The sequence below is a fragment of the Nicotiana sylvestris genome, chromosome 7, assembly GCF_000393655.2.
Source record: "Nicotiana sylvestris chromosome 7, ASM39365v2, whole genome shotgun sequence".
Lineage (NCBI taxonomy): Eukaryota > Viridiplantae > Streptophyta > Magnoliopsida > Solanales > Solanaceae > Nicotiana > Nicotiana sylvestris.
The window spans coordinates 1,231,073-1,245,404 of NC_091063.1; the positions used below are offsets into that span (position 1 = coordinate 1,231,073).

Sequence of the window (14,332 nt, forward strand, 5' to 3'; positions counted from 1 at the left end):
TTTGAATCTGAGTTCACATGTATTGTTTGGTTACATGTTTTGATTAATTAGGATTAACTGATTTTAAATTTAGGTTTGATCCTTTGAATAGCAATTTAAATCTTAGTTTAATTTTAGAAAATGAAATGCAATACCACTAGGCAACCTAATCACTTAGCTGAAGGTCTTAAAATGGTTGTAATTAATTTGAAATTAGAAAATAGGACAACGCTGAAATAGTCAGTAATTAAAAGGTTAAAACCGGACTTTTTACATAGGCTAATATCAGAATGTTCTAGATTTTGCACAGGTGTCCCTTCCTTAGCATAAAAATGCTGGTATTGGATAAGGAAAAAGACAGACAGCTGTAAAAAATGATGTGCTATTCTGATTTTCAGAAATTTTTAGGTTAGAATATTCTTTTTTGATGCCTTTTTGTAAACTTTATAAAAGGAAAATATTTCCTCACTCTCACACACACACATTCATCACCATTCTCTGCAAAAAAAGTTCTCTGAAAAAACATCAGATTTTAGAAACTCTAGAAAACATTCAAAACTTCTTATTTCTGGTTTTTACAAGCTGAGAAAACATGGTTTGAAGTAGAGGATTTTTCTTAGTTTCTTTAACTAGGATTTCTAGTTTCAAAGTTGATTTGGATTTGGTTTAAATTTCTAGTCTATTTTGGGCTATTGTTACTGTGTTGGTTCCCGTTCTTTCAACTTTCAGCCAACTTCCTTCTTTTTCTTTCACCTATTGTCTGCTGGTCTGTTTGCTGCTTATAGGTATTTAGCCTCAACTCTCTCTATGTAATGATTTGCTGAAATAATGTAAAAATTGGATTTGTAAATTGCATGTGAAAGCCTTTCATGATAGGAGTTAGTTTTCCTTGATATGCATTTAATTGGTTTTGGTTATATGTGTTTAAGGTTTGGAATGATTTAGTATATAACTTAGCCAATACATGAGTGCTTTTTCTAGTTTTATTTTGTAAAGGTAGCTTTGTCTTATAGCCAAAACCCTTGGTCATTAATGTTGTTTATGAAATATTTTTTTTACGTTTTTTTTCTTTTTTCTTTCATCTGATGGATTTCTCTTTATTTAAAACCACTTGTTTCCTTTCTTTGTCTGTTGGATATGAGCTGCTGCCTGCAGATTTAGTCACTGGTTGGCAAATCAGTAGGTTTAAAGCTAGAAAGTAGGAATCATGCTGCTATAACAAGAGAAGACCAAACTCTAATGGACAAATCATGTAGGATTTCTTCATGATATCATTTATGAAAATTTGTAATAGTTAGCCTTTGATATAGTTAGGTTATGTAACCATTCTTAATCTAAGGTGTTGATTTTGAAAGTTGTTTAGTCTACTTTGGAAAATTGTAATGAATCAGGTGTTAATGTCATGTATCAAGGATTCAGAATAGATATATTAGGAGCTTAATTATGTGTTTGTCATGTTTCTTCAAAACAGTAGTAGTGTAAAGGAGTTGGGTTTTGAGCTCACTCAGTAGAACCAAAGTTTGCCCATTCGATTAAAAAAGGGGTTGAATTTGTAGCCCAAGTGACAGACTAACTTCAGACGATTTGGGCCTAGTCTACAGGCCCAAACTTTGAGTCAGTCTAGGAGCCTTTTATCATGGATCATTTTTATGTCAAGTGATTAATTTTCAGTACTCAACATGTATATATTTTTTCAGAATTTTAACGTGTTAGAACAATATTATATGTAGTGATTGAATAGTTTCATAGTTTAAATTCATGTTGTTAGCATTAATAGCAATGTAATAATTTTAAGGTTTATAATATGGTTGTTAGTATTGTAATTTTAGGATTTGCATATTCTGTTGCTATGTGTGTGCTATGGCCGTTTGGGGGCCTCAGTAGGGCCTTCATTTTGACATACTCCTGCCAAGATTTGAGGTTGGACTTGGCCCAAATGGAGCCGCCTGGAATCACGGCCAGGCCTGTTTGACCTCTAACTGTGTACATTTCCTCTTTTGGGCTCAATCTTGAGCCCAACCTTCATCAGCATTTACCTTTTTCCAAAACGGTTTATTGTAGATATCATAGAATTGGGCCTGGACTAGTTGGCCCATTTGAGATAGGCGACCATCTGCCTGGCTGCATCTCTGAGCTCGATTTCGAGCCCAATTTTTCTTTTAAATAGTCTTGGGTTTAGGCTCACACCAGAATTGATTTTGAAAATTAAGGGCCCAATCACGCACATCAAACCTTTTTCTTCTACAATTATAGCTGCCTACTAAGTGCACATCATTATTAGATAAGAATATCCTTAGACCCTTTAATCAAATGTAATTTTTCTCTAAAAATAATTCGAGGTGTGCCATACACAAACAAAATCCATAAGCTATGGCCCTCACATTAATATTAACTTAGTATTAAACGATCTTAAACACTCGTAGTTTGCTTTAGGCTTGACTTAGACTATTGTTGTGAGTTATGTATACGTTCGTGTAACATAATTGCGAATTTAATTCTAAAAAGTAACTCGAGGGATGCATTCGTGAAACTTCAACCAAACTTTTCTTATAAAAATAAACAAAGCGTTGTTAATTGTGGACACGTTCGCGTGATATGATTTTTGACGCGCCAAAAGAAAAGAGTATACGTATGCGTAACTCTATTCTTTAATTACGTATAAATCAAGTGTTTAAAAGTGGTAAAAGATAAATGCACATAGGTCCTAAAAATGAGTAGTTAAACAATTTAAGCCAAGTATAAATCACTAAGCGACCGTGCTAGAACCACGTAATCCGGGAATGCCTAACACCTTCTCCCGGGTTAACAGAATTCCTTATTTAGAATTTCTGGTTCGCAGACTTTTAAATAAAGTCGAAAACTTCCTCGATTTGGGATTTAAAATAAACCGGTGACTTGGGACACCAAATAATTTATTCCAAGTGGCGACTCTGATAAATTAATTAACCCCAATTCGAATAATGTCACTTTAATTAGAAAAACTCCCATATACCCTCGGGTGGTAAAAAATGAGGTGTGACAGCTCTGGAGACTCTGTTGGGGATAAGAACCTAGAATCTCTGGTTTAGGGTTCAAGAATTCGAGCTTGTTAATGTGATTTTTATTTGGCTTTATTATTGATATTACTGTATTTTGTGGACTTAATGTGCTAATTGCCATTTACCTCTTTGATATTACTTGAACTATATTTAAATGTCTTCTTACGCCTCCCTTCTGAGTCTTCTAAAAACCGTGTTCACGTTCGCGTGGCCCACTTTTCTGTTAGAGTTATACCAAATAGAACAAGGCTGGGCAAGCAATAAGGCCGGGTAGACTTTCGTGCTCCCAGTACGTTTCCCCTTCCTCGACTCGAGTTTGTCCGCTCGGGTAAGCCAGGTCTAGAAAACAACCCCAGGTTTAAACTTAGAATAACATAACCTCATGCCGGATCCCTAGTAGGAACGTTTATTTGCATCACGTGCATTTGAACTTGGGGACTCAATACAGGGGTTGGGTCCGTCTAGGATAGGTGTACCCGAAATAAAGACCATCTTGATGCATCCTATGTGCTATATGAATTTTTATTTGTTTCAGCTTGCATGTTGACCGGCTAGGAAAAGAATTAAGAGAAAAACCAAGAGTGAGGTAGGATAGAAAATTCACCCGATTTTGAAAATCCCGATATTTGAAAATGTCTCAAAACTCTACCAAATTTTTTGAAAAAAAAGGAAAAAAAGGAAAATGTATTTTAAAAAAGTGAGTCAAATATCATGTTTTTTTTCTTTTCTCAAAATTGACCGAACTACGCAGGTCTGATTCTCACCGGATGTGGGATATGTAGGCAACCCACATAAGGTTCGGATTTTTATAAAAATAATCAAGTAAAGTACAGTTTAGGGTTTTGGTCAAAAGAATAAGCCGACCTAGCTTCGGTCGTATTTTAAGTCGTTCTTGCCGGGCTAGCCTTAGATTATCTTTCAATTGTTGAAAGGCTATTTTTCATGAAGAACGAGCAAGTCTGTTAGTAAGGTGTCTTTTTCCATAAAATACCTTCCCCCAGCCTCAAAATTTGTTTGGAATTGTGAAAGGGCCACGTTTACAAAAATGACCATTTTTGCTAAAGTAGCATAAGGGGGTCATTGTTCGTTGATTTTCTTTTAGAAATTGAAAACTTGTTTTGCAAAAAGAGTCCACCAGAGTCAACCCTAACCTTAACCCTCCACAGGTACAAATGAATACTGTCCAGAACCCATCACAATTGGTCATAGAACAGGCTCAGCTACAGCTTCGCATGTGGTGGAATGATTCAGATAAAGATGGCCAGGATTGGGTAAAAAAGAAGTTGGGTTCCCTTATAGACATCATGAGCATCAAACCCCAGGAGGATCTAATCAAAACTTTGGTAACCTGTTGGGATCTTGTCCACAATGTGTTCTGTTTCTCGAATTTCGAGCTCACCCCTACTCTGGAGGAAATGGTTGGATACACTGACTTTGGCTAGGACTTGAGGAAACATCAACTTATATTCCTGAGGGCTCCCTCTGTGCACAAGTTCTTTGATCTTCTGAATATAAGTAAGCAAATGAAAAATGCCTATGTAAACAAAGGGGGTTATTCTTTATACTTCTTGTACTGCAGGTTTGGACACTCAGCTGGGTTTGAAACGCATGAAAAGGGATTAAACAACAAACAAGATAAGAGCACCTGGCAGATTCATCGTCAGTTCACTTTCATCATGGCGTTTTTGGGAATCATGGTTTTTCCGAATGCAGAAGGGACAATAGTACTTGCATGGCCATAATTGCACAAATCCTCACTACCAAGAAAGATCACACACTTGTTCCGTTAGTGCTGACAGACATTTATCGAGCATTAACGTTGTGTAAATCTGGGGCTCAATTCTTTGAGGGTTGCAACATTCTTCTTCAAATGTGGTTGATCAAACATCTCTTCCATCACCCCAAGTTCATGAGTTATGGTTCGGACGGGAACAACTTCATCAAGATTTATGAGGAAAGGGTGGAAGACTACAAATCTCTAGAAGGGTTTGAGGCCTGGGTCTCTCATTTAAGAACTCTGAAAACAAGTCAAATTGAATGGACCATAATGGCTTCCGGTAACGAAAGTCATATACATGACAACTTCAAAAGGCTACTTGATGATGATGGGCCTGAGGAGTATCCAACCATATGCACTACAAAGAGTTCTAAGACAACTGGGAAGGTATCAAGTGGTACCCGAAGATGTTGATTTGAGTACCCAAGTCATTGAGCTACACCCAGAAGCAACACTACATGAGGCTTTGGTCCAGCATGATTGGAATGGTTGCTGATATCTGAAAAGTGATACCCAAGTACCAGATCTTGCGAGAGGAGAAGTGGATCCAAATTATGCTGCATAGTTTGAGAGAAGGTTTTGTGCGAATGGTGAGCTAGAGCCCGAGCCTAAGCCTGAAAGGCCCACCAAAAGACCTTATGTTCAAGATTTTGATGATAAAATCCGGGAAACGTTGGCCTGGGGAGAGAAGGAGAAAAAATATCAAGCCACCATTCACGCTTTGCAAGAAGAATTGAGGAACATCGTATTCAGTAATGATCTACATGCACAAGAAGCTGAAGGTGAAAGAAGAAGGTTGGCCCAAGAAAATGAAGCTCTCCGGGTCCAAGTTCGAAAGATAAGAATAGCAGCTGAGAACCCAGGCAGAAGCAGAAAAGATGAAAAGCTCATCTACAGCCTTACGCAGAAAGTACGTGACTATGAGGATGATCTGCAAAAGACTGAGGCTGAGCTAGCGAAAGCCTGAACAAAGTTGGCTAGAGGGGTCATGGGTTGGAAAGATATGACAGAGGGGTCATGGGTTGGAAAAAAGAGCTTAATAGCATTGAGGGTGAAATGACTAAACAAGCCAAAAGCTTCAAAGCCGAGAGAGAACATTGCTACGCTTTGATGGCACAGCTAGAGGAAGACCTACAACATTTGCAAGAGCACAATCATATGGCCACCCAGGTTTTGGAGGCTAGATCTCAGCAGATTGGGCGGTTGTTGCAAGAAAAGGGCATTATCAGGGAAAGGGTTAGAAGAATTGCTGACTACATTGTGATGAAGTGCAACAAGTCTGAGGACATGACCTGGTCCAGGTTCTTCGCCACAGTAATGATCTTTGTTCGCCAGATAATAGATGACCTCTATCGCCTCCAGGATGACATGGCACATAGGCCCGCGGCAAGACCAGCTGGTGTCCCTAGGGCAGGATTGTAGGCACTTATGTACTCCTGATTATTTTCCTTTCTCTTTTCAAGTCTGTATTTTCATTTCTAGAGTCTGTTTTGAGTCTGTGTTAGTTTTTCGAGTTGTAAATATGTATGAACGAGTGTTTATAATAGAAGTTTTTGTTTTAATGAAAATTTGAAAAAAAAACCCAAAAATTGTTTATTTCGCATTTATCCTTTGAACTACGTGATGATTTGATTCACACGGCGTCGTAATACATAGGCAATCCCCATCAGATCCGATCATGGTTTTAAATAACTCAAATAAATAGAAAATGACGAAAAGAGAGAACCAAAAGGAAAAAGAAAAGAAGAAAAGAGAGGAAACAAGAAAAAGAGAGAAAATAAGAAAAAGAGAACAAAAACAAGAGAGAAAACAGGGAGAGCGTGCAAAAGAAAGCAAGAGAAAGATCGGGGAGATAAACAAAAGCCGGGATGAGACATGCACTCGTTGCAAAATATGTAGAAACACATTTAACTGTATAGGTGCATCACACCCCCAATGTGCGATTCCCTATGTGTTAATTGCTTCGAACTAACAGGTTTGTTGTGTCTACTATTGAGTATAGGTTTTGTTCTAATCTGGTTAGTTTTGTGGTAACCTGCCTTCGCACCCTTACTTTACAAGATCCAAGGAAAGTGTCGAAATGTCATCAGAATGTCATCTACCAAAAATTCCCATCCCAGAGGATAGCCCGATATCAGTTATCCCAACCTCAGAGACAACGACTGCTGAAGAGAATAGGGCACTGCGCCTCCGCATGTTGGAAATGTGGGACACTTGGTCCAACGGTAGAGAGCCGCCGAGTGCAATACCTGGTTTTCCCGAACTACTTCCCAGAGCAAATGGAACTTCCAACATCCCAATAAGTTACCCAAACACCCCACTTGGATAACCCACCATGTCAGTACACTTCGCCAGAATGGCTTCTGAGGTTCGCCCCCAGGCATTGATTTCGGGAGTGGCCTCTAACTTATTCACTGCACCACCAACCTCGGCTACGGCACAGCCAACTATGCCCAGACCAAGTTTTTATCCATCATCCTTTACTTTTCAAGTACCATCTTTTCCACCAAACACTGCCCAGTTCACCACCAATTCTTACCCTCAACAACCCCGGTACGAGTTTACCGGGGGACAAGAGAGAGCTACAAAGAATCCCGAGCAAGAGGAAATCACTCAAAAAATGAGAAGCATGGAACAAAGACTTAAAATTATACATGGTTTAAGTGGCCAAAAGAGTGTATCTTACACTGATTTATGTATGTTCCCACATGTTCATTTGGCCATCGGTTTCAAGACCCCCAAGTTCAAAAAGTATGACAGGCACGGGGACCCCGTAGCCCACCTCAAGAGGTATTGCAATCAACTAAGAGGGGAAGGTGGAAAAGAAGAACTCGTAATGGCTTATTTCGGAGAGAGTCTAGTCGGCATTGCATCCGAGTGGTAAATGGATCAAGACATGTCTCGCTGGCACATATGGGATGATTTGGCTTGAAATTTTGTCAGGCAATTCCAGTATAACATAGACATAGCTCCAGACAGAAATTCTATGTCTAATCTCAAAAAGAAGTCTTCAGAGAGTTTTCGAGCATATGCTGTTAAGTGGCGCGAACAAGCGGCCAGGGTGAAGCCCCCGATGGATGAGACCGAGATGGTCAGTGTTTTTCTACAAGCCCAAGAGGCTGACTATTTCCATAATATGATGTCTGCAACGGGAAATTCGTTTGCTGAGGCTATCCAAATTGGGGAGATAGTTGAAAATGGTTTGAAGACAGGCCACATATTGGGCCAGTCTGCTATAAGAGCTACGTCCCAAGCAATCCAGAGTGGGTCAGGAGGTGTAGCAAACAGAAAGAAGAAGTGGCGATGGTGGCTTCAAGTATGAGAAACCCCCATCAACCCCGAGGTTACTTCCCACCAAATACCCTGCAACATTATTATCCTCACCAGGATGTGGCTTATGCCATGGCTCCTCAGCCTTATGCGGTGATGAATTCCCAACCATACGCTCGGCCACAATAACAACTTAACCAAAGCCGAGCTCCACTTCTAAGAAATAACCTTTATCACCAAGCTCCATATAATCCCCGTCCCCCATAAATAATTTTCCATACAATGCCCATGCCCAGGAGCCACCCAGAAGAACCAATTTCAAGCCTATTGGTGAATCATACTCTAGCCTTTTCCCTAAGCTGGTCCAAATGGGTTTATTGCAACCCGTACCCCAAAACAGGCAGAACCCAGAGTCGCCCTCCTACCGATACAGTGCTCGATGTGCTTATCATTCAGGAGCGGAAGGGAATGACATTGAAGACTATTGGACTCTCAAAAGGGCAATCGAAAACCTAATAGAGCAAAAGAGGGTAGTGCTGAAAGATGAAGAGATCCCCAATGTGACCAATAAACTATGGCCGGCTCACAATAATAGGCCAGTTATTGGGATGATTTGTGAAGATAAAGAATTTGACCCAGCTCTGAAAGCCATCATTGCTATCGCCGATGTTGAAAAGAAGTCAAGGGAGGTTGCAAAGCAAGAAAAAGGGGGAGAAGAAGAGCAACTCCACTCCTCAAAGTGTAGAAAAGACTGTGGAAGCCAGAACAGGGGCAGTACCTCCTAAGGATGCCATTCTTTATGTTCCCCGGGCCTCCAAGAAAGAAGAATTTGCGTTGAGTCCTCCTAAAAGGTTCGAGTTGAACAAGGGACATAAGATGTATATATCCAAAGCGACTTATGTGACGCAGGGACCAGTAATTTCACCCAGGCTGAACGAGCCCGTGATTATTAGCCGCGCACCACAAAAGCGTATGAAAGACCCCACTGCAGTCCCTTGGAACTACAACAGAGCAATTGTGACGTACAAGGGGAAAGAAATCATGGGGGAAGTAAATGAAACTAACCCATCTGGGAAGTACCTCAATCTGGAAGAAGTGAACAATGCCAAACAGAAGCATTTTCCGCTTAAAAATCCTGTCAGTGCCGTAGAAGCAGAGGAATTCTTCCGAAAAATAAAAACTGCGGACTACGAGGTAATTGACCAACTCTGAAAGTCTCCCCCTCATGTATCGCTTTTGTCTCTATTGATAAGCTCGAATAAGCATCAGAAAGTGTTGATAAAGACCCTCAATGAAGAATATGTTCCGATTGAAACTACTGTTGAGCAACTTCGAAGTCAATCAGATTTCATTTAGTAGAAATGACTTGCCCCCTGAAGGGGCTGTCCATAACAAAGCTTTTCATTTGACAGTTAAATGTGAATGGTACAATGTGAAAAGAGTCATGCTGGATGGTGGATCTGGGGTTGACATCTGCCCTCTCTCAACTTTGCAAAGAATGGAAGTTGGGACTGAGAGAATCAGGCCTAACAATGTTTGTGTCTGCGCTTTTGACGGCATCAAGAGAGACACAATAAGGAAAAATTGATTTGATCTTGACTATCGGTCCTGTGGATTTCGAAGTGACATTTTAGGTCTTGGACATGGACACCTCCTACAATTTTCTCCCAGGAAGGCCTTGGATCCATGCTGCAGGGGCTGTACCTTCTACTCTCCACCAAATGGTGAAGTTTGAACATGAAGATCAGGAAATTGTGGTTCATGGAGAAGACGAGCCAATTTACCGGGACCTGTCAGTCCCATGTCTCGAGGCTAGGGAAGGTAGCGAACACATAGTCTATCAAGCTTTTGAGGTTGTAGTTGCAGATCAATGTGAGGAAGGAAGCCTGTGTCCTCAACCTTTTATATCAAATGCATCAATCATGGTCGCCACTGAAATGATCAAGCACGATTATAAGCCTGGGAAGGGGCTCGGGGCATCTTTGCAAGGTATTACGGAACCTATCACCTTGAATGCCAGTAAGAACTTCTTTGATGTCGGTTTTCAAGCTACATAAGCTGACGTGAAATGAGATAAAGAACGTAAGAATGATGGTGGGTTCTACCTCAGCCGATCCCGCATCTCGCCAGAATATTTGTTAAGCCAAAGTACACAGAAGAAGAAGAAGATGAGGCCTTCACGGCTGAGGAAATTGAGGACATATGTGGAGCCATGAGGCAAATATTATATGAAACTCATATAGTATAGCCGAGAGAAGGCTCGAGCACTGCTGAGGTGTAATATATGGGGCCCGATGTCAAACTTCAAAATTGGAAGGCTACTCCGTTCCCAGTCAGGTGGGAATCCCGGTAGTCCAGTCTTGCCACCTTTTCTGCATTCCGAGTTATTCCAGGGTGTAACTCGAATGTTTCTTTTAGTTTATTGTCTTTAAAATTCTAATGTAAACCCTTCTATCTTCAAATTCAATGAAATGAAATCAATAATTCATCGTCTATGAATATCTTTTTTTATTCTTTCTTATTTTTGTTACGTTTCTTATTTCTTCTTTTCAGTTCTAATAATGTGGACTTAAATAACATGACATGCATGCGGACTTCATGCCCAGATCACAGCACACTGTCTAGCTATGAAATAATGAATCAAGAACCGAAATATGTTGAAGATGAGGCTTTTAGGGAAATAAACCAAGAATTAGAACAATTCGAGTATAAACATAAGCCAAACTTAAATGAAACCGAGCCGGTTAATTTGGGTAGTTCAGAAGAGGTCCAAGAAACCATGATAAGCATTCACACGGATGAAAGAACTAGGGATGCATTGATCCAACTTTTGTTCTAATTCAAAGATGTGTTTGCTTGGTACTATGATGATATGCCAGGACTAAGTGTTGATTTAGTGGTACACAAATTGCCAACTTACCCCGATCATCCCCCTGTCCACCAAAAGTAGAGGAAGTTCAAAATTGACATCAGTGACAAGATCAAAGAAGAGGTCACCAAAAAATTAAAGGCGGGGGTGATCTGAGTGGTCCGATACACCATATGGTTGGCTAATGTGGTTCTAGTGCCAAAGAAAGATGGGAAAACTCGAGTGTGTTGACTATCGGAATCTGAATAAAGCAAGCCCCAAAGACAACTTCTCTTTGCCAAACGTCCACATCCTTGTTGACAACTGTGCCAAACATGAGATACAGTCTTTCATGGATTGTTATGCTGGATATCATCAGGTCTTGATGGATGAAGAGGATGCGGAGAAGACAACCTTCACCACACCCTGGGGCACCTATTTTTACAGGGTCATGCCTTTTGGTTTGTAGAACGCCGGGGCAACTTACATGAGAGCTATGACTACCATTTTCATGATATGATGCACCAAGAAATCGAGGTGTAGATGATGTAATCATTAAATCAAGAACATAGGATGACCATGTTCGGGATCCGAGAAAGTTCTATGAGCGTCTGCGTAAGTATGACTTGAAGTTAAATCTAGCTAAATATGCATTTAGAGTTTCGTTTGGGAAACTCTTTGGATTTATATTCAGTCGGAGGGGCATCGGGCCAGATCCAACAAAGATAAAGTCTATTTGGGATTTGCCTCCTCCGAGAATCAAGAAAGAGGTTATGAGTCTGTTAGGAAGGTTGAATTACATCGGCCGGTTCATCGCTCAGTTAACTTCCACATGTGAGCCCATATTTAAGTTGTTGAAGAAAGATGCAACGTTTAAATGGACAGATGAGTGTCAAGAAGCCTTCGACAAAATCAAAGAATATCTGTCGCATCCGCTAGTCTTGGTCCCACCCGAACTTGGGAGGCCTTTGTTTTTGTGTTTGACAGTGTTGGAGAATTCTTTTGGGTGCATTCTCGGATAACATGATGAGACCGAGAAGAAAGAACAGGCAATATACTATTTGATCAAGAAGTTCACTAGTTATAAATCCAAATACACTTTGTTGGAAAGGACTTGTTGTGCCCTAACTTGGGTCGCTCAGAAGCCTAGGTATTACCTGTTGGCCTACACCACCTATCTCATAACCAAGTTGGATCCTTTGAAGTACATATTCCAAAAGCCGATGCCCACAGGGAGGTTAGCAAAATGGAAAATCCTGCTCACCGAGTTTGACATAGTCTATGTCACCCGCACGACAATGAAAGCTCAAGCTTTAACGGATCACATGGCTGAAAATCCGGTTGATGATGAATATCAGCCTTTGAGTACTTACTTTCCGGACGAGGAAGTAAATTCAGTGAGGTAATCTCGAAGACACCAATGCTTGGAAAATGTTCTTCGTTGGAGCTGTGAATGCAAAAGGTGTCGGGATTGGGGCAATCTTGATTTCACCATCTGGTTAGCACTATCCGGCCACAGCCCGGCTTCGGTTTTTCTTCACCAACAACACTGTCGAGTATGAAGCCTACATTATGGGTATGAATATGGCAATCGACCAAGATGTGGAAGAATTATTAATCATGGGAGATTCAGACTTGATTATCCGACAAGCTCAGGGTGAATGGGAAACTCGGGATGTCAAGCTTATTCCAAACCGGCAACTTGTGGAAGATCTTAGAAAGCAGTTCAAGTCAATCGAGTTCAGGTACATTCCTCAATTTCATAATGAGTTAGCCGATGCACTCGCTACTTTGGCCTTGATGTTGCCATATCCAGGCAATGTCCACATTGACCCGTTGGAAATCCAAATCCGAGAAAGGCATGGTTATTGCAATACGGTTGAGCTGGAACCAAATGTTCAGCCATGGTATCATGATATCAAGAGATTTTTGAAAACAAAGGAATATCCCGAGCAAGCCAATAGAGACCAAAAGAGAACCATTAGAAGGCTTTCTAGTGGCTTTTTCTTGAGCGGAGAGGTCTTGTACAAAAGAACTCCGGATCTGAACCTTCTAAGATGCGTGGATGCCGAAGAGGCCAGAAGAATCATGAATGAAGTACACACAGATGTGTGTGGACCCCATATGAATGGGTACATCCTGGCAAAGAAAATCCTTCGAGCAGGTTATTACTGGATGACTATGGAAAATGATTGCTTCGGTTTTGTTCGAAAATGTCATCAGTGTCAGGTGCACGGTGACCTGATTCATGCACCACCATCAGAACTGCATCCTATTTCAACACCGTGGCCGTTCGTTGCTTGGGGTATGGATGTCATTGGGCCAAAAATTCAAATGGTCATAGATTCATATTGGGTGCCATTGACTACTTCACAAAATGGGTTGAAGTAGTCACTCTCAAAGCCGTCACTAAGAAAGCAGTGGTAGACTTCGTGCACTCCAACATCATTTGTCGTTTTGGTATTCCTAAAACTATCGTTATGAACAATACTGCAAATTTGAATAGTCATTTGATGAGGGAGATATGTGAGCAATTTAAGATCACGCATCGGAATTCTACCCCTTATCGGCCCAAAGCTAATGGCGCTGTTGAAGCTTGAAGCAACGAACAAGAACATCAAGAAGATTCTTAGAAATATGATTCAAAGTTCTAGACAATGGCATGAAAAGTTGTCATTTGCATTGTTAGGATATCGCACAACCGTGCACACATCAGTTGGAGCAACACCATATCTAATGGTTTATGGCACTGAAGCCGTAATACCCGTAGAAGTTGAAATTCCATCTCTTCGAATCATCTTTGAAGTTGGAGTTGAAGATAGTGAGTGGGTCATAATCCATTTAGAACAATTGACTTTGATCGATGAAAAACGGATGGCCGTAGTTTGCCACGGGCAGTTGTATCAACAAATAATGTCCTGTGCCTACAACAAGAAAGTGGGGCCTAGGAACTTTGAAGTGAGACAACTTGTTTTGAGACGTATTCTCCCACATCACAAGGAAGCAAAAATAAAGTTCGCTCCAAATTGTAAAGGCCCATATATTATAAGAAAATTGTTGCCGAAAGGGGAATTTTATTTGGGAGACATTGAAGGAAATGACCCTAAAACAACTGTCAATGCAGACACAGTCAAGAGATATTATGTTTAACCCTTCTGCAATACCAATATTATCCGATCGAGATGACGAAGGCTTTTATTCTCGCTACCCCAAACACTTCAACCTTTTCCTAACCCTTTGAACCAGTTACCTTTCTTTGATCACCCTCTTTGGAACCCGAAAAGATTTGTAAAAAAAATCATCAAAAACAAAGTTTCCCTGAACTACGTTCGACTTGATTCCGAAAGGATACGTAGGCAGCCTCTCTCTGGGGTTCAATCACACCAAAACAAAAATTCACATTTTCCCAAAAGTTGAAAC

At 40.6% G+C, this 14,332-nt stretch overlaps 2 protein-coding genes across 2 annotated transcripts; both read left to right on the plus strand.

The window, feature by feature from the left end:
* Window positions 1-12,484: 12,484 nt before the first annotated feature.
* On the plus strand, window positions 12,485-13,442 carry LOC138872510 (uncharacterized). The gene is made up of 2 exons (XM_070150670.1): window positions 12,485-13,267; window positions 13,419-13,442. The coding sequence occupies exons 1-2, from the start codon at window positions 12,485-12,487 to the stop codon at window positions 13,440-13,442; spliced, it is 807 nt and encodes a 268-aa protein (XP_070006771.1).
* A 50-nt stretch (window positions 13,443-13,492) lies between these two features.
* On the plus strand, window positions 13,493-14,062 carry LOC138872511 (uncharacterized). The gene has a single exon (XM_070150671.1). It carries the CDS (start codon window positions 13,493-13,495, stop codon window positions 14,060-14,062), a length of 570 nt encoding a protein of 189 aa, XP_070006772.1.
* Window positions 14,063-14,332: the final 270 nt, after the last annotated feature.

What these genes read in the sequence shown, in the direction of transcription:
- LOC138872510 (XM_070150670.1), top strand. Translation starts at nt 12,485, where the DNA reads ATGGGTATGAATATGGCAATCGACCAAGATGTGGAAGAATTATTAATC. An exon ending in TGGTCATAGATTCATATTGG is followed by an intron (nt 13,268 to 13,418) that starts GTGCCATTGACT and finishes AAATTTGAATAG; the next exon opens with TCATTTGATGAGGGAGATAT.
- LOC138872511 (XM_070150671.1), top strand. Translation starts at nt 13,493, where the DNA reads ATGGCGCTGTTGAAGCTTGAAGCAACGAACAAGAACATCAAGAAGATT.